The 20,834-nt window shown below is 30.6% G+C and overlaps 1 protein-coding gene across 2 annotated transcripts in view; it reads left to right on the forward strand.

The window, feature by feature from the left end:
* Positions 1 to 16,692, forward strand: part of LOC124536492 (dual specificity protein phosphatase 22-like) — a 60,761-nt gene extending 44,069 nt beyond the window's left edge. Inside the window, exons 4-9 of one of the 2 annotated variants that reach the window (XM_047113048.1) lie at positions 2,534 to 2,705; positions 10,298 to 10,451; positions 11,780 to 11,953; positions 12,100 to 12,289; positions 14,035 to 14,074; positions 15,193 to 16,692. In XM_047113048.1, coding sequence (XP_046969004.1) covers positions 2,534 to 2,705; positions 10,298 to 10,451; positions 11,780 to 11,953; positions 12,100 to 12,289; positions 14,035 to 14,050 — 706 coding nt within the window. In that variant the 3' untranslated portion in view covers positions 14,051 to 14,074; positions 15,193 to 16,692. The remainder of the gene's footprint in view (positions 1 to 2,533; positions 2,706 to 10,297; positions 10,452 to 11,779; positions 11,954 to 12,099; positions 12,290 to 14,034; positions 14,075 to 15,192) is intronic. The other variant, XM_047113046.1, reaches the window with a different exon arrangement.
* The last annotated feature ends 4,142 nt before the right edge of the window (positions 16,693 to 20,834 follow it).

Raw genomic sequence — 20,834 nt, forward strand, 5'->3', positions numbered from 1 at the left:
ATGAGCAGGCCCTGACCTTTTAGGTCAAAATGAATGACCTGATAGCCAATGTCACCTGCACAGAGTTCCCCGTGTAAAGAGGTAAGCCTCGTGGCTCGTGACGTAGGTAGGATGGCGTAATTCTTGCACGAAAAGACCCATCATTAGATAAAACAAAGTCGCTTACTACTGTCTGCTTCTATGTACGCTTAGATCTTCCAAATTACGCAACGGATTTTGATGCAAATTTTTTAATAGATAGAGTGATTCAAGAGGAAGGTTTTTATATATAATATATGGATAATATATTAAAGAAACAAAAAAAATTATGCGAAGCCGGATTGAGTCGCTAGTTACTACTGAGTTCGAATAGAGTAATATTTTGCAATAAAATCGTATTGAAATGACTATTTAAATATTGTGAATTGATATAGACTCCTTTATTAATTTACTGTTTGAAATATAAAATGTGGTTTATAAGAGAATGAAAAAAAATATATTTATTTAGTTCATCTTTCTTGAATTCTCGTTCTTTCAAATCCTGTTGCTCAAAAGGACTTACGCGTGCTTGACCAAAATTAGCGATAGCGTTATTCTCTCGAGTAGGTATTATTTGATTGTGTGGCAAATTGCCAATGTTATTTAGATGACTTCGAATATTATTACTCCGAAATGAATCTCGCGCCATCGCAATAATTTGACTAATGCGTGTCAAATAGCATCTCTATAAATATAATCTATATAAAATGTATATACATTACATAGTTTGTAAATATAAAATTTCACGTCATTTACGAAACTTGGTTGGTTTATAGAATCACGCTACATTCAATGTTAATATTCTTAACAGTTACTCAGCATTGAAACAATTGTTTAAATTAAATGTATGAAAAAAAGCCGTTATTATGATTTTAGAACCTGTTATAAATATTATTAATAAATTACATAATAAATATTAATCTTACAATATGAATCCAAAGGCGAACACACGTCATGATATAAATATCAATTAGGTATTTAAAGTAAAAAATCAGTCAATATCTATCTAAGAGTATATTATTGTATATATCTTATTGTGTTTATTTAAAAAACGATGAGAAAAATGATATATGGAATGATTTTTTTTAATTCCGCGTGGGAAATGGCCTGAATAGGTAATACTAAGATACGTAGTTCACGTTACAATGTATCGTGCTTGTAGATGAACGAGAGAATGCTTGTCATAGAATCTTGACATGGTACTCTCTAGCGACCTTTTATACCTCTGCCTTTATAGAGAAGCGAGCCGGTCACATTGTTTGAGATTTCATTTGAAGAGCATTTGACTAACTGGTCTCGTGTGTATTATCCCACTGACAATGACGATATAAAATACGTTTTCTTTTTTTAAATAATGGCCTTTTATCAGCAACGGTATGATTTAAAATACAAATTTGTCATTTGCAATGGCTCACCATATTTTAGTAGGCACACTAAAAATTAAAATACATATACCTACTACATTTTATTGTGTAGATATATATTGTGGATTTTATAAGCATCATTTTTTATTTTATTAGATTAATTTCAATGTATGATAGTAAGTTAACGATAGTTCAGAATATAGATTATACCGAGAAAAACTGGCATATAACCATCGGATGTCTATTGTGTATAAATATTAAATAGTTGTTAAGAGTTCAAAATAGGTTGACCTTGATCGATTGGGCGTTATCGATAAATATGCCCAGCGCAGATTTCACACCCTTTATGCTATTGTTTGCTGGGAAATGTATCACATGTCTGTATTATATATTTCCAGAATCACGTTTCCTAATGCCATTTTTTTGCAATCTGTGCAATTATATGTCACAGCTGAAACAGAAAAAAAATATTCAAGACTATTACATAAAATTGTTTCGTTAATGTAACGTGATAAGTTTGGCAAAACTCATACATCATAATATTAGCTTAGAGAACACAAATAAAAAAAATCTTATATTTTTTATATGTATAGCCCGCCAACTTATTATTAGATACGTATCATATATTTGTGAATTTTGGAATAGTTCCTTAGTCTAGCTAGTACTGGTGTATAACAAATAATGATATCGATACCAAATTAATTTTCTTAGATTATTTATATATCTAGATAGAGTTTTGAACTACAAAAGAACTAAAATAAACGAGCAAAATGTATTATCTTGGTGTACGTGATAGCTAAACTTGTCACTAACAAAAACGTCATACTACATTACTAGCGTGCGTGTGCCGCCGGCTGCCATCAGTTGGGCCACAATTTGTTTCGGAGCGTAGATTTTTGTAATAAAAATATAGGTAGTATGTAATTGTTAAGAGTCTCAAATGTATTTTATATTGTGGCAAAAAAGTCGCACGCAGAAATATCTTCTATAAGTATTAAATAACCGTCGACATTCTTCTATTATATAACATAGAATTATTATGTACCAACGATGCTCTTAAAAAACTTTTCCATTCAATTTTCACATATATAATTTAATCTCAAGTTTACAAGTATTATAATATTATTACTAAATAATCTATTCGTTCCTAGTTTGGCTGGCATGTCTCGGAGCGTGACGGTGGCCGTCGCATACATAATGTCCGTCACGCCGCTGACTTGGCGTGAGGCATTAAAAGTGGTCCGCGCGGGGCGTGCCGTCGCCAACCCTAATCTCGGATTCCAACGTCAACTGCAAGACTTCGAAACCTACAAGCTTGTGGAAGTAAGTAGTTTTTATAATTCATTAAATAATAGTCAAAATATCGAAATATTTCTTCAACTATGCTTAAACACTTTTTAATCATGTTAAAGTATTGAATCAAATATAATTATTCTACCGAGAAGAACCGGCAAATTATTTAGTAGTTACTCTCTTTCATCAATTTAATTTCGGAATGTCAAAAATACAATTAATATAAGTTCTACGTACCTTAAATCAGCAAATACCAAGACCACGCGTTTTTTTTAATGTATAATATCGAGCCTTTACCGCCATTTTAGCGCAACCGACAAAAACCAAATTTTACAGGAGACGATTTTTTTAAAATATTTTTATACAGAAGCGTGCTAGGAAATAAAAATTTCGCATACTTTAATATTTTTTAAACATTTATATATATAATTGAAAATAAAACAGAAATTGTAAGTATTTATGCCATTTATGGCCTTTACATTATTTTTGCTGTCATAATCGATAGTGATTTAGGCGTTTACGATAAAAATGTCTTTTAAAATGACTATATCCAAGAAACTATAAGTGTAAATAAATAAGCATTTTAAAAGGTTTTTGAATGAAATAGTCACATATATAATTGAAAATATATTTATTCATATCAAACATTTAAAATAATGAGATCAATCAACGAATATAAAATAAAATAAAGTATTTCTTCTGGTACGAATCTACTTCGTCCGCTTTAACACCACGTACTGTTGCATCATAGGTTTTAAACAAAATAATATTTGTATCATTAAAAATATATTTATGTTAATCATTTGGAATAATGAGATCAAGCACATCATACATATAACAACGTACTTACATAAAATTAAGTAAAGTATTATAATTTTCATTATTTGCATCATACTTCGTCCGTTTCAGCTAAAGCATCACGTATGGTTTCATTATGCCGCATACTTAAATATTCTTGATGGAATCACCATTCTAGATTCTTTTCTTTCAAGTGACAATACACAGTGTGTATAAAAACGATATGTTTTGAAATTCTTGAGGTAATTATACTTTTGTGCTCTTATTGCGACAACAGTGGGATGGAACAGCAGGCAACATCTCAATGAACGATTTTAACTGTGCGACTTCTAATAAGTCTTAAAGACATTTGAGATAAGTTTAGGGTCTTAAGCAAAAGTTGTTGGCATATTTTAATAGGCTGTCCATTATAGTATATAAAATAATCGTATGATATTTTACGAACATTACTACCAGCTCTTTTTCTGCCAATCGGTCTCTCTTTAGCACATGACAATAGGAAATCTTTTTGACTTTTGTCACAACCTAATCCCCAATAGTTTTCAAGGATATTAGCCTGATCATCTTCAGTAAATTTATTTGAACATGAGTTACCACATCTTTTATTCATACAAGGATGAGGTTGCGCAGATTTCCCTACAGTAGCTTTGCGATTTTTTTTTTTGATAAAAGACGTTCCGGTAAAGGTTTTATTTTCCAGTATCCTCTTTGACCAACACTCGTCTCTTGAGGTGACTCATGTCAATCCGAATCACTGGACGATGAGGCGGGCTTCCATGAGTATTCACTATCAATGCAGGCGTGTCGTAGATATCCAAAAACTTCCCGTTTAGTTCTTCTTGGTCAAAATGAACCGGTGCTAGGCTGTATTAATAAGAGACTCTCTTCGGGATGTTTTTAACAAAGTAGGAATACTCACTGTTGCATCACAGTATATTTACAACAATATTATGTATATGCACAATAACATTGATCACTTTCAATGATAATCATTGTATGTGCACTAGCAGTAAGGATAAGCTTATAACGCCAAGTTTCCGACTCCGCAAAGTCAATAAATTCTTCTTGGGGCAAGGTATCCGTTACTATAATAAAATTCCGCAGACATTTTTAACTTTGCCGCTTCGTAAATTCAAATCGTTTGTAAAAAATACATTGTTAGAAAAAGCAAATTATTCGATACAAGATTTTATAGATGATAAAAAAGCGTGGAGTTAATACCTGTTGACTTCCAAGCAGGATATATTAATTTAAATAACTGTATTTGACTAACATGACTTTGTATTTTTTAAATGTTAAAAAAGAGTAACTACTGATTTTCTTGCCGTTTCTTGTCGGTAGAATCTACTTTCCAAACCGCTGGTAGCTTCACTTAATTGTAAAATTACGATTCAAAAATGCTGGTAAAAGCCTACTTGAATAAAGTTTATTTTAATTTGATTTGATTTGATCAATGCAATCTGGCATAATAGGATCCCCTAAATTAGTTTGATCATAATTTGTTATATCTACTTGTGCAATTTCATTTTGATTATCTAAATCCATTAAAGTATAAGATTTTTCAGTGTCAGAATCACTGTAATCAACAAGTTTATTTAGAGTTTTTGTTATACATGGATTGGTATTTTGTTCAAAATTTAAAACGGTATCAGACCGTGATGTCGTCGCAGTTAATGTAGGGTCTATATTAATATCGTTGTTGTTGGCTGTTAGCAAGAATGGATCAAGAACTAAAGCCTCTCCATCTTGCTGTATGTTCTCGGGAAAAGCAGTTTCATGATAGCCTTTTTCTGCGGGGAGTGGTGATATTAGCTATAACAAACAAGAAATATCTTAAAAAGAATCGTATGATGTAAAACATATAAACGGACGGACAAAGTTGTAGTAAAAAAGTGTGAGAACACTTTTAACCTAACCTAACCTAACCTATTAAGAACCCGTCTTTGAGAGATCGTTAAGGAATTTTCTGTCCTCTCTTTGTTTCTCTAATTAAACTTAGGTAAAATACAGGCCATTTTCGTATCAACGAGAATGGCCTAACTTAACTATTGTTTAACCAACACTAATCTAACACACCAACAATTATAATGGGAGAACAATATTACAGGCAATAAATTGTACGCATATTACATTTTTCTTGCATTCATTTAACAAAATTAAAATACAATAATGTTGTCTTAAATTTTCGCGATTATTACACATTTAAATAAAACTAATGTTCGTGATCTACCCATGACCACGAACACTGCAAAGTGCTCGAAACGTCGGGATGTTTAAAAATAATTAATATACGCGATTCATCCGTTATAATTAGTTTTATTTAAAATACAATACATACCTTAGCTGCTGAAGTTGACATTGCTTTTTTATTTGATAACTGTTTGAGCTTCTTATTTGCAGTACACTTATAACTCAATTAATTCAAATACTACACTATAAAAATCACGATTTAAAACGTTAATTTTACGATTCAAAAGTGCCTGTAAAAGCCCACTTGAACAAAGTTTATTTTGATTTTGTTTTTGATTATTTGTTATTATGAGTGAAACTATTTTTTTAACCACAAAGGATTTTTAGGATTATTAGGATGCAACTAATAGTGTTCCAAAGGGAACGATGTTAGTTGCATCCTAATAATCCTAAAAATCCTAAAAACTAACATCGTTTCCTTTGGAACGCTGTTAATTGCATCCAAATAACTTTCGCGGAAATAAATATTATGTCACGACAGGTTTCTTTATAGTAATCGCCTTACGATCAAGGACTAATGTCGGTTGCGATAATAAGTAGGGTCGCTTGCGCTAAAAAAAATCGGTCATTAGTCAAATAAGATAAAAATGACTATTGTCACTTACGTTAAGACTTTAAAAACGTATGTATTCACGATAATTTTAGCATTTGCTATAACTTTATAACGGTTTTTTTTCTGAGGGAATCATCCACAGGTATCGATCCGTTACGGTTTCAAATATTAGTATCAATAAAAAACGATTTTTCGACAAAACTGTCGCTTACGATAATTTGGCGGTAATGGCTCGATATATTGAGTAATATTTTTTTATCAATGATTTTTGTCATGAACTTTAACTTTTTATAGTAAGTCAAGCAAAAAAATATCTGTGCTGTCCTATTATAGAATCTTTACGAGGTCATAAGCTAGGTGTTAGTAGTATACATTTCCTCCTATGTCTGTCTGTCTATATGTCATGTAGATTCATTTACGACGCTAACGTGCCTTTCATATTTGATATAGAACTGAGATAGATTTATATTTATACACTTCAAATAAAATGATACCCTATAAAAAAATCTACAAGTTTTAAAACCTTTGAATAAAAAAAGTTACAATAAAATTTACATGCTATACAAATATTATAAATTTATATAATTAGATAATATGATCTTGTCGAGAATTACATTTTAATACTTTTTTCATGTTATATAAAACTTATTATCGATTCTGTAAAAACTTAGTAACTCACGGGTAATACGCCAAGGGACACACTACACACATAAATTATTAAATATATTATCTACGTATATATTTATGAAGTCTAATGGTATAATGGGTTGACCTCATTCTACAAAAAATACGCAATTTATTAAAGTTGACCAAACCATATCAAGTAATGTTACGAAAAGAGGGACAAATGCAAACTCATTACTAAAGTGTTACCATGTGTTAACACAAAAATATTTTAAATAAAAATCTGTTCTAAATTAAAATTGTAATTATTGTCGTGTAGCATTTTGATTGTTGTATACTTGGAACTGTATATTAATAAAAAAATAGTGTAGAAATTGCGTTGAAGTAATTTCGAACATATTTTTTTAGAGTAGGTTTACATATAAGTATGAACAAACTATTATATCGGCAAAACGCTAAATTATATGCAGGTAGGTATTTTTTCCAATTTATGTTATAATCACAAGCATACTTTCAATACTTCAACATATTACAATTCTATGTATCTGAACATACCAAAAAAATCAACAAAAAAAAAAGTTTCTATATGTAAGTATGTAGGTTTCACTGAAATCGACTTATTTTTTGAGCTAAACTAAATTTTCATTTCTCATATAAAAACTAATTGCTGTAATGGAAGCTTTCAAGCGAGGGAAATGTGGTACGTTTGAAATAGTTACTCTCATTCCGAATTTTATCGCACTACACAATCAAATTCTGAAAACCTTTGATATTTTAGATTATATGAATGCATGGAGTTTTTGGTGCACGGTCGCATACCGGTACGTAAATAAGTGAAATTATAAATGGATGGAATAAATAAAATGTAGTTGTTAAGAATAATGGAACGAATTTTCATAATATACATTATTCATTTCACTTTTGATTTGTTCAGAATACGGATGCTATCGAGTGTAACTGGCAAGAACCCTTCGTTTTTCAATAACTACCTATTTACAATAAATTTTAAATATATTTCCTTCACTGAATATTATACATCCAAGGTGATTGAATAAACATTGTTTTCTTTCAATATTCTGTATTTTACACTGTTGCCATTTATAATACGTCCAAAATGAAATCGAAAGCTCAACGGCTATTTGATTGACATTCACCAGTGATTTACCAACTAAATTGAAATAATTTTTAAAGATAATTTAATAATATCTGTATATTTAACTTTGTCGTTAGATAATCGTAAGTTTAATTTTGTAATAAAACATTGATTAAGTTTTCCCTCTAGTTCTTTTCGATAGAATTTATTTTATGAATCAGTGATGGCTTTCCTTTCCACGATTATTCAAAAATGCTTATACATGTTTTGTAAAGCAATAAAGAATATTTGTTTTTGAAAATAGAATATTGCAGTAATTCCAAAATAAGAAATAATGTAATTACATTTATATTAAAAAAAAAACAACATATAATTGCATTATAATAGTAAGGTTAATTTATTTTTATTCAATATCATTTCGAAAAACGAATATGGTTTTTGGATGCTAAAACTGATATTCATGTCGTAAATACCAAAATTGAAAAAACGCGCCGAGCTTAATTTTCAAAATAAAACGATTGTTTTGTAATATTTTTTACAAAAAAAAATAATGTTCCTAAACTCCCAGGTATACTTAAAGAATAAAAAAAAAATTTACTCCTCATCATTAATAATTCGCAAACAATTACATGTACAATTATAATGCAGAGTATGATAGTATGTGATAGCTCTTAAAATATTCATTATCATAATGTCCAGTTCAAACAATGCTATTGCTTAAAATATTCCTCTTTTTCAATCAAATGTCAATGTAACATCTACTTGAATTAAAGTATTCACTTTTAACACATTTTAGCTCAGTAGTGGCTTACATAAAGCAGAAAGAGCTTAATTAATTAACGCTTCTTTAATCGGTAAAGTGAACCCTATACAATCAGTGAAGCATTCACATCCATTCTAATTACATCAACGTTACGTAATACTGCGGTTGTATTCGTAAAAGCATATTTGATGAGAAGCGCTATTGGAAAATGTGTAGTGTTCCCATACGTTACTTTGACACTTTTTGCAATTTAAAAACTTTAAATTGAATTCCTTGATATTTATTATAGATTTTTTTTTTAATTCAGAATTCAACCGTGGTAGATGATTTTTTTGGATAATAATACAGAAATTTTTGTTATTACTTTTGCATTTAATCTACTTAATGTTTACTATATTTTTAAAATAATTGGTACCTGAAAAAAAACTGAACTAATGTAAAGTGCTGCTAAAACTGCCTGTAAATTTCCCACTGCTGGGATAAGGCCTCCTCTTCCATTAAGGAGAGGGTTTAGAACATATTCCACCACGATGTTGTAATGCGGGTTGCTGGAATGCACATGTGGCAGAATTTCGATGAAATTATACACATGCAGGTTTTCTCATGATATTTTCCTTCACCACCGAGCACGAAATGAATTATAAGCACAAATTAAGCACATATTTATAGTGGTGCTTGCCTGGGTTTGAACCAGCAATCATCGGTTAAGATCCACATATTCTAACCACTGGGCCATCTCATCTCGAAAAAAACTGAACTGACTTATTGATATTGTTAAATTGAATTGAAGTAAATATATACTGGTAAATTTTATTAGAGAAAATTTTTGCATTTGAAAGACAAAAGCTCGTACCAAGTGTTCTAAAAAAATCTTTCTAGTTTTCGATTACCGATATGTCAGTAAAACATTTACTACAAACAGTTATAGGTTGAGGGGTAATAGGCGATAAAATTTTATTTGACATTGCACTTACGTTAATCTAGTAATCATTCACCCCAGTTTTACGTCTATACATATGTAATGTACTCAATTTTATGACTTAGATCTAAACAAATATTTATCATATCAACTAACTGTAACTATAAAATATAGCAGCTCAACGTTCTAGGAAGATTAATGGTACCTAGATAACCCTTATTTCGACGACAGAATGGGCCACCTGGTGATAGCTTTAATCCATAGATTCTTTCACCGTAAGAAGTACAAAGCGCTTACCCGTGATGTAAAAGAAAATGGTATAAAAATAATATAGGACTCACGGAACGGAAAACTTCCTTAAAAATTATTACCCACTCCGTTTCTTCGGAAGGCATCATGGTATCGCTCACTTATTCTACTTTTACGACGCTTATCCCAGCATCTCTCCCTACTAAACATGGAGTTGATCACGCTTGGAGAGATGATCTAAAAACAGACCTTTAAAAAATCCTATCACTAAGTAAAATTAAATATTACGCTTATTATGGGTATTTTCCGTATTATTTTACGATATTTCAGGTAATTAAATTGCTTAATTAATATTGCTGTTTCTCTTGTGCAGGAAAGAAGGCGCCTCAAAGAACGATATCCATCTTTAGCTTTGGCAGATAACGATCTTGCAGAATGCCGTGTAATGCTTGACTCCTATCAAACTATGCTGAGCCAGCGAACCATCTGTGAAGGAAAATGCTCAATGGGCCGAGAGTGTCCCACGGGTACGTAAAAACGTGAAAATAATGGAAATTGAGGCCTAAGGTTATTTTAGCATTTAACCTTAATTGCAAAATAGTTTTTTTTTGCTGTAAATTTATTTTTGTTCTTATATGTTTTGAGGCAAAGTAGGAAAACGTAATTTATGATAGAATATGTTAATCTTTCGAGAGTATTTCGACGTTATTCGGATTTGTATTTCAAAAACAACGAAAATATGTAAATTGGTTCTTTTAAATGACATGAAATACATACACATACGTACAACCATTTATCTTAAAAGTTAGAACTTTAAAGATTTATTACAATACTATTATTATATACTCATATTATATACATCATTATAAATAAATCGTTTTATTCGAAAATGAGAACTTGTAGTCAGTAAGTTATTTTTATTAACCCAAGTAAATGTTTTTTCTAAAAACATAATCTGTTAGTGCCTTAACTAATTCTGTTTCAATAAAATGTATTTTAGGTTATTTAGATGTAATAAGTTTGAGTGACATTAGTTGTAAGAACATTTTGTTTACCCCTGAGACTTTCTTACGAGATAATAATAATTTATGTTCAAAGTTTGTGTCTTCTGAAATTGTTAAATAAATAAACTAAATGATTTACGTTTTATTTTTCTTTAAGCCCTATTATTCGGAAAAAGGTATATTATTAAATAAGTAACGAAATATTTATAGGTATACTTTCTTACGTTATTGAACCGTGGGGAAATATATATAGTTTATTAGTAAAATATACAGAATTATATATAGATGGATAACAGATAAAATCGTATCTAAGCGTGGTTACAACAATTTGGACTGACAATTCCAATCCAATATCAAGTAAGATTATTTATTCGATAAGTGAGATTTCTAAATTGAAGGAAAGGCTTATTTTATTGAGCAACAAATAACTATGGTAAATATATTTTCTGGAATACCTCACATAGACTTTCGAAAGCACTTGTCATTTTAGCTGGCTAATGTAACTTTGTGATACATCTCAATCATGAAGTCTATTCGGATTTGTAACAAGCACGACATTATATGGGTCTATTAAAGATGTGAATAGATATAGAAGAACACTTGGGCTTACGGCTATAATATTAACACGCTCTTTTAACTTTGTATTGAATTTAAAAAACGTTAAGAATATTATTATGTATTTATTTTAGTACGCTTTTTATAGTACGTTATAGCTTACGCACTGCTCTCGTTTGCATATTTCCTTTCCTTTCTTTTTATCCGTTAGTTATTCGTGTTTAAAATTTCATCACATTGTATAATCATGTTACAATTTTCTATGTCTTGGTGACTTATCGTTGGTTTACTTGTAGGTGTGTGCAGAACTGGTTCCAAGAGGCAGCCACGAACGCGAAGGCCGTCCACGGCGTCAAGCGCGGGTGATTCTGCCGGTTTAAAGAGATCACCTTCGACCTTGTCAACAACTTCTACCGCGTCTGGTTACCGACCAAGATCTTCACCGGCTGGCCTTTATAGTTACACTGGAGGTAATACCGTTGCATCCAAAAATATACTTATATTAATTAGATTTCACTATTACAAACACATTATTATTATAATAGGCAATTTATTGTTTGTCATGCCATTATTACATTTAAAAAACCAAATATGTTGGTTAATTTGGTACCGACAGTTCCCTCTCGACCAACTCGATCAGCATCAGGGCTGTCCATAACACGTGTAACCGATCCTGTCGGCGGGGGGTCAGCAATGGCAGTTGGTGGGAGTGAGTACTCCCGAAGGCGAGCTGCTTCCGCACCCGCTACGCCGGCACTATCTCCGGCTTCATCGCCACCAGGCTCACCACACCGAGCTCCTCATAGGTGAGCCAAATTATATACCATAGAGTGAGAGAGAGAGGTACTAAAAAAGCAATTGCGAAAAGCTTATTTAATTGTATTAACTTAATGCCTATGAAAAGCTGCATTCTTTTAATGTAACAATTGACATTGATTTTGTCATAGAAACATATAAAACAGAAGATTTAAAGTGATGGTAGAATTTTGTTTAACCGCCTGGGTAGTTACGGCACACTCATCAAATAATTTATCGCCAAAAAGAAGTACTCAGCATTCTTGTGTCCCGGTTTGAAGTCTGGGTAAGCCAGTGTAACTAAAAAACATAGGAAACATGGGTCTGTTTCTAAGGTTGATCGCACATATATGCAGTAAAAAATGCTTGATATTTCTTGTAACGCAACATCTACTGATGGTGATGGTAAACTACCATCAGATGTGCCAATTACTCGTCCGTCTGACCGTAGAAAAAAAGGTACAAAGAGGTCACCCTCTTGTACTATCATAAAATCTATTATACTTAAAACAAACGGAAACTAAAGTATATCGAACGAGAATTATTGTTGCTACTATATAACACTTATAAATACATTAAGTCGGCCCAAACAACTACGGCTAAGTGATTATTTTAATGGTAACGCAAAACAGTAAAACAAACTCAACGATGGAGTTATTCATGTTTTCATTTAATTGTTTACTCGGAAAACGTACAACGAATAACTGCAAAGTGACGCAAATCGCAGTAGCGTATGTGGGGTAATACCTACTACGAGAATATCCAACTTTTACAAAAGCAAACAAATTACTATGACAGTAAAATAAATTACTCGAAAAGTATTCACTTTATTCACCTTTAATATAGCTAAGCCTGTATTTGAGACGAGTATAAATAAATATTTTAGGACTGTCTACAATTTGGATTCCAGATCGAATAGAACAATTCAAAAGATATTATTGGCAAGGGTGAACCGGATATTTATTAGGATTTTTCTATATAAATAAAATTAATGTTCTGATCGTAGCAGTTACTGAATAGAACATCAATTGTCTAATTTTTAAAAGCAAGACCAATCGCAATTTGATATTGTCATTATTTTATGACGTATCTTATTTTTTTTAATGTCCAATTTAAGTAAGGTCATTATTTTATTCGTTAAAAGCCACTGCTGTCTTAACTTTAATTTAACACAAAACATTTTTATATATTGATATATTATTTATTTTTTAATATTTGTTATTATTTTATTAGTATATATTATAATCAATAGTCATATCGTTTTTAATTTTGTACGAACTGTTCTTTATATGTAGCAAAATAGACTAGCATTTCGTTTGAAAATAATCGTTCCATAAATCATTTCATCTTCGTTTTAATTTATTTTCATTTCAAGTGGCGGTTGTGCATGGGTCATACCTACAGTGAACTGGGATCCCGGCTCATTGTGATCGTGTCACGGGTACTTGTCTCCACAGTGACGCCCGCACAAGGTTACTCCATTCACTTTTGTTTATTGTTTGTTTTATATTCACTGAAGCTTGCCCGATTAAACTCATTGTTACAGGCTACAGCCCTATCTGATACATCTTTTATCACGTTATGTCGCTAGAGATTTTCATTTTGCACGCTTTATTTTGATATTATTTAAATCGTATAAAAGAAAGGAGAAATTCATACATTATAAAGGTCAAAGGTCAAGCTTTTCGTAACAAATGATTGATTCTCTTATTCGTGACGTTCTTTATTCTAAGTGATAAATGGTGCTTTGTTATAGGAGAGTCTCAGTTTAAAAGGCTACTGTTCTTGTTCGCGAGGTAAGAGGCTTGCTCGAGTGTATAGTTCGAAGGTGATATACTTTAGTTGTTTCACCTTGCTTAGCGCTACGTATATTGAATATTGTGATTAGGTATCGCTGACTAGGTTCTGTGTAAATATCTCGTATAAGCAAATTTTACTGTAATGGTGTTCACATTTTTATAGATTAGACTAGATAGTATAACTTTAGGTATGGTATTTATTTACTTAGTCCGTTTGTCTTTGTGATTTCGTAGCATAAACTTAACAGTTAAACGTATTAATGTAGAAGTGTAGGCGTTATTAATCTGCTTACTAGCAAGGTTCGTTTTAATGTGTAGTTATTAGAAATTATATTGTGTGTGTGTGTTTGTGTGAAAACAATCTATGTATAATAATTGATCAAACTCATTTCGTGATACTCATTCATAGTAACCGTTCTTTACTAGATAAAATCCGGTTTAATTATCTTTCTATTTTCCTAATTTATGTGTTTTTGTAACAAATAAAAACACATTCAATGTAAGAATGATTTGACGCTACAAAAAACATATCTAGAGAGAAATTTAAATTGCAAAATTAAATCTTTATAAGAGACAACTCTATCGTTTTTACTATTTATCAGTGAACATTTTTTTAATCACCGACAAATCTACTAAAATCGTAAACTTCACACATATTACTTTAATTATGATAGAGTATGCAATGGTTTGACTATAGGGACCATACGAATGAAACATCGAGGACACGCTAGTCCAGATAATTGTATCAATTAGATTTTATCTGCAAAAGTTTTTATACCAACTATAATTGTCTTGTAGATTTTTTTATGATTATATAATAAGAACGCTAGTATTCAGTTCGTTTTAATATCAATACATAATTAAATCATAATACTGATTACAATTGAAAATTACCATTTTATTTGGATAAAGATATTTTTGCAAGATTCTTAAATAATTTCAAATAAAGAGGAAGCGTTTGGTTTTTCCTCTTATAATTTTGATATATTTTAAAAATTAAGAACTCGCTATTGTCATAAATATGTATTAATTTTAAGCTCTGTAATGTTAAGGTGTTTTTTTAACTAGTTATCCAATGTAAAGTTCATAGTTATTAAGTTTCATCTGAATTTCAGATCGCGTGCCCTCCAGCGTTGCTCGTAGCAGGCAACGCAGCGCGGCCCCTCGGCCGGCCAGCGCTCTAAACGCATTTGACGTCCTTTGCATTGAACGTAACGACATTCCACTGAGTCCCGTAACAGTGCTGTGTTCAGATAAACTAAGCGTATTATAATTATAGTCTGTTACGAAATGGGTCACAGCTATGAATACTTACAGCGAATGTTTTATCTGCGAGCAAATTGACGATGCATTTTTAATCAGACGTTTGGATTTAATGGAATGCTAAAGTAAGTTAAGGGATATAAGCTTACATAAGTAAATGGATTTTAACAAAGGCCAACAAACAACTTATATTTAATTCGTCGTCAATTTTGTGATGTTTTATTATTTTCAGTGATGCTAGTTCGATGGAAGATATTCTAAGAAATGTAATCGATGTAAATAAATGCTACCTGTGATTATGTGATTTGTTAATAAACATCGAAGAATTTCTAGAACTATTTATATGTATAGATAATGTTTTTTTGTTTTCGTTTTGCGAGGCTGACGAGAACTTTTAACAGATTCCTGGCTTCGTCTACGTTAACAGGACTGGCGTTAATTGTAATATATTTTTATATGCAAATTCAGTTCACTAGACTTTGCTAGTTTGCGTGTCTAGAATATAATGCTTTTTTTATATTGTAAATGCACTTTTTGTACACAGCATAGAATAGCTATATTATGTTAACACATGCATTGTTATGTAAATACGTGTTGGGTGTTGGAGATATGAAATATGCAAACGAGCAAAAAAAATTGTGAATGCCCCAAACATTGCATTTTCAGGTAGGTATCTACTTATTTTAGGATGTTTAACTTTACACTTTTACACGAACATAGTCTGCAACTTTGGAGATCACTGTATTAATTTAGCGCTATTCAAACCACTGATCAAATACACGCTAAACAGACCTTATATAACATCGTAAATCTCGTAGTTAATTTGACTGACTAACATACAAAGGAACCTTAACACTAAGGGTAAGGGGGTAAAATTGCGATAAAAGTTCTTATAGAAATTCGTCATTTCTAGGGTTAAAGATCTGAAAATCTATACGTAAAAACAGAAAAGAGCGATTTCTAAGAAAAATCATCAATCAAATCAATTCACTAATGATTTTACCTGTGACATGTATAAGTTAAAATGAACGTTTGTATGATAGTTCATTACTTTTGAAAATTGGATACATACAAATCAGAGTTTTGATATTTATAAGTAGAAGGCAGCTGTTACATATTTGTGAAAATTTGTCACTCAACTTGGTGAAATTGGGGATAAAGTTTGTATCGAACTTAACCTTTTTTCTATGTCTGAAATATGGAAATCGGTGATTTGGGTTCTATTTATGGTTATAAGATAGGTATAAAGTTTTAGAAAATACAACCTTGTTGAAATTGAGGATAAGAATTTTATTTCTATACAAATATATTTATAATTGCTCGCCGTTTCATAATGTTTGAGTTTTTGAGTCTTTGGGCTGTTCTATTTATGAGCAAAAGATGTGGTACAGTTGTTTTAAAAACAGGATAATTGTAATAAAGGATGAAATTATAAGGAAATTAGATATTTTTGAAATTTTAAATATGAAAATGTTTCTATAGCCAACGCAAAATAAGAAACTTTGAGCGGTCCCTGTATAATGTTTCCAATGGGAAATCCCATTGGGTAGGCAGCTAGTTTGTTAAGAAAAAATCCTATTAAGAAAAGGTTAGCGTAGCCGAGGATATTTCCTACATGTAAAAGCTTTTGAAGGGTGTCTAAATTTTCTCATAGAGGTCTAAAATTAAAGAATGATTATTGAATAAAAAATAAAGAATTTAATATTCTTAAGACCAAAATATAATGTCGGTGTAAGGTTGCAATAGAGTGCTTGACTATAGAAAGAAATATTAATATATTTCTTTGTAAAAGTAGACTCGATATAGATGTTTATGCTCAGTATTTGCCCAGTTTTATCGGCATTTACTAAGACTTTCACGACTCTAACATAATGAAAATTAAGTATGTTATGATGTAGCGCTGAATAACAGACTTTATGCAATTTGGTGCTAGCTACGTGTATTGAGAGAGTAAATAGTTGCTTACATCAAAATGGCGTCCACGGAAGATCATTGGAGTTTTAGTAATATGCAATATAAATGCAAAATTTGTTAATATTTCTTTCTCCTATCTAAAAATTGAACATAATAATAAATATTTGATATATAGGAATATTTTCAAAAAAAGTCAAGTAATCTGTAGCTATTAGAAAAAGAAAGGTCCCGTAACTTACAATTTCACAAGAAATTACCAAATTGAATTGTCATTGCGAAAGGAGAAAACAATTTTACGTACGAAATAGACCAAGAACTCGTAGGTACTCGTACTAAAAGTCATTCTAATGTGTGGAAGAGAAAAAGATAACCTACTTAAATGAAAAAATCTTTCCATCATTAAAAATAGGTGTTTAAAATATTTAATTCCTGATAATCCTAATCATGATCAATAATTAAAGTACAATTACAGATACGTTATAAAACAAAATGCTGGTTGCAATCCGAACAGTGTAGTGAAGAACAAAAGCAAATTCGTGATTGCGAAACGAAGTGTCTTTTTGTTAATACGTCAAAAGTAACTGTATTCACTCTTTCGCTTAATTTCTTCACTATAATGTACACCTGTATAATGTTTTATAATCTTAGTTACAAGATATGTAGAAAAGAATATATTTACTGTAGCCGACGTATCGGTTGTATAATATGTATAATTATAAAAAGGTCTGGCTGGTTCAGACATGAAAATTGCGATTTTTATACAAAAAAAGTGTACCTAATGATATCTTATCTACTTTTAATTATTATAAGAAAATTTTCAATCCTAATATATAAATATGAAACTATTCTTAATTCTATCTATTACATACTAATCTACTTGAACATTTTTCTTACTTTTAGGAAATTCATAAGAAGCGTAGGTGCACGTTTAGGAAATTAATAGCTACGAATCTGTAACATACAATCTATTGAATATTTTGGAACGTATTACTTATTTCTTCTTTCTAATCATATAAGAACTTTTTTCTAAATCCTTTTTTTTCTTCGATCATTATAGCGCAACTTATTTATGTAAGGTATTTTTTGGCTTGCTTTCTTTTACTTTTTGTATTGTGTAAATGTTTTTGTTTCAAGTAGTATGTAAATGTAAAGTTTATCTGATGCCTTAGTTTGGGTTGTAATAACACGATGGAATACTGTAAAGTTAAATTTATGTTGCTGTTTAAATAGAATATGTACCTACTAAAGCTTCCACATTCAATTATAAAACCTCATTTATAAAACCTATAAGTATATTTCACGCACACTCAAAAAAGTGAGTTCTTTATAAATTATTAAATTTATATTTTGTGCAAATTCTATTTAAATAAACTATGCCTTACCTTGTCTTTGCTCAAATTGTAAATTAATTCCGTTCATTATTGTCTTTGGTTAAGACCTTGCACTAAGTATAGTCATTAATAACTCTTCAATTTCTCTTAGGTATAATTAATAAGTTGTGAACTCTTGCATATCTCTTTCTCAATCTTTCAATAGGGCTTAGCCGTAATACATTGTGATTTAGATGCCTTTAGCGCGGTGGCAATGTAGTGTAACTAGAGCGGATACAAAGTCATTTCGTAAAAGCTGCCACTGTTGCTTCATAAACGTATAGGTCGATAAAGTCTAAGTCTTTTTCTTATCTAGTATTTAAGTGCTATATATTTATTTTAGGTTAAAAACAAATCAAATAACCCGTTCATTATTATTTTTTGCGAAAAATTACGTAAATCACATATTTTTATCCCATATTCAATTACTTAAACTTTTTAAAAAATAAATGATCTTCTTCTCCTCATATGAAATGTGTATAATCAAACAGAAGTGAAAATATTTTGAGAAAGGTTTAAGAGCACTATTTTTATCCATTTATAGAGTATACAAATTTTCTAAGTTATACACACCCACTGTTACGTATTTTGTTTTTGTTGAATTGAATATACAAACACCACACGTTACATCATGTTAAATATATATACTCTTTTAGGGGTTATGAAATGTATTTTGTTGATATAATATTAGTACGTTTGTTTGAGCTTCGAAACGATATCACATGGAAGCAATAAAACCTAATATAAGATTCTAAATAAAAACGAATAAATAATTATATTGTACCTGTATATATTTTTAATATAAAATTTAATAATTGACTGTGTTTTATTTTGATATTGTTAATATATCGTAGCAGCCTCCAACTCGTCTTCATCAATTAGTTGCTTCACTGCGGGTAAGTAACGGACAACACTGACAAATCAGAATTACTGCCGACTAGGATTGATACCCATACAGGTTTCCTTTTTCTATAAGTGATTGTTTCATTCTTAATTCAATTAAGAAATAATTTATTTCCATTAGCTTCATTACAAATATATTATTGTAAATAAATAAATTAAGCGTCAAGTAACAATATCAAAAAAATAAAATGTTGACGCTCTGGTCGAAAAACAACTATGCTTTAGTTATTTCTAACAAATATATTTTTCGAGAGCTTAGCATTAAAATATTCATTTACGAGTATTTCTTGCTTTCTAGTCTAGCCACTATTCCGAGCGATCTGTATTTATACAGTTACTCACTTTTAACTTTTATATTTGTATATGGTTACGACCTAATGTAAATAATTATTATTGAGTCGAGATGGCCCAGTGGTTAGAACACGTGCATCTTAACCGATGATTGCGGGTTCAAACACAGGCAAGCACCGCTGTTTCATGTGCTTAATTTGTCTTTATAATTCATCTTGTGCTCAGCGGTGAAGGAAAACATCGTGAGGAAAACTGCATGTGACAAATTTCAGAGAAATTCTGCCACATGTGTATTCCACCAACCCGCATTGGAACAGTGTGGTGGAATATGTTCCAAACCTTCTCCTCAAAGGGAGAGGAGGCCTTTAGCCCAGCAGTGGGAATTTACAGGCTGTTGTTGTTGTTGTTATAAATAATTATCATGTAAATAAATACATATCTCTGACATGTTTTTGAAGTTATTCTTGTCTTATAATGATAAGTGTTTTTTTTAAAGCTGACGTTAAAACTTCATGATAAAGCTCAGTAATCCACCAATTATTGGTCAAGTCAGAGTAACTTATTTTACAATGCTTATTTAAGGATAAATTTACATTGCGAATGTCATGATAAAATAAGAAATTACCTTTAACATAATAATATTTATTATATATATTATTTAATGGTTTGCAAGCAATTACAAACTGTTTTAAATTATATCGAAAGGGTATGTAGTAAGTTCTCACACGCATATTTTTTTTTAAAAAGATGTGGTTTTTAAGTCAATATTATTTTTCAAACTTCAATAGTGCAAAGATGTCGATGTAAAAGTCGTCGATTTGATCCTCACTCCTTGAGCTATTATAGCCGATAACATTATGATAATGATGATAGTAGATAATATGAAGCATAGGGTTAATGCTTAATTGCAGCCAAATAAGAAAATTTATAACTTTTTAAAACTTACTTCATACGTAGCGATATTTAAAATTGGAATTAAAAGGAGAGGCAATGTAGAATATTTTTAATTCAGTAAA

Source organism: Vanessa cardui, chromosome 16 (genome assembly GCF_905220365.1).
Source record: "Vanessa cardui chromosome 16, ilVanCard2.1, whole genome shotgun sequence".
In the NCBI taxonomy this organism is placed as follows: domain Eukaryota; kingdom Metazoa; phylum Arthropoda; class Insecta; order Lepidoptera; family Nymphalidae; genus Vanessa; species Vanessa cardui.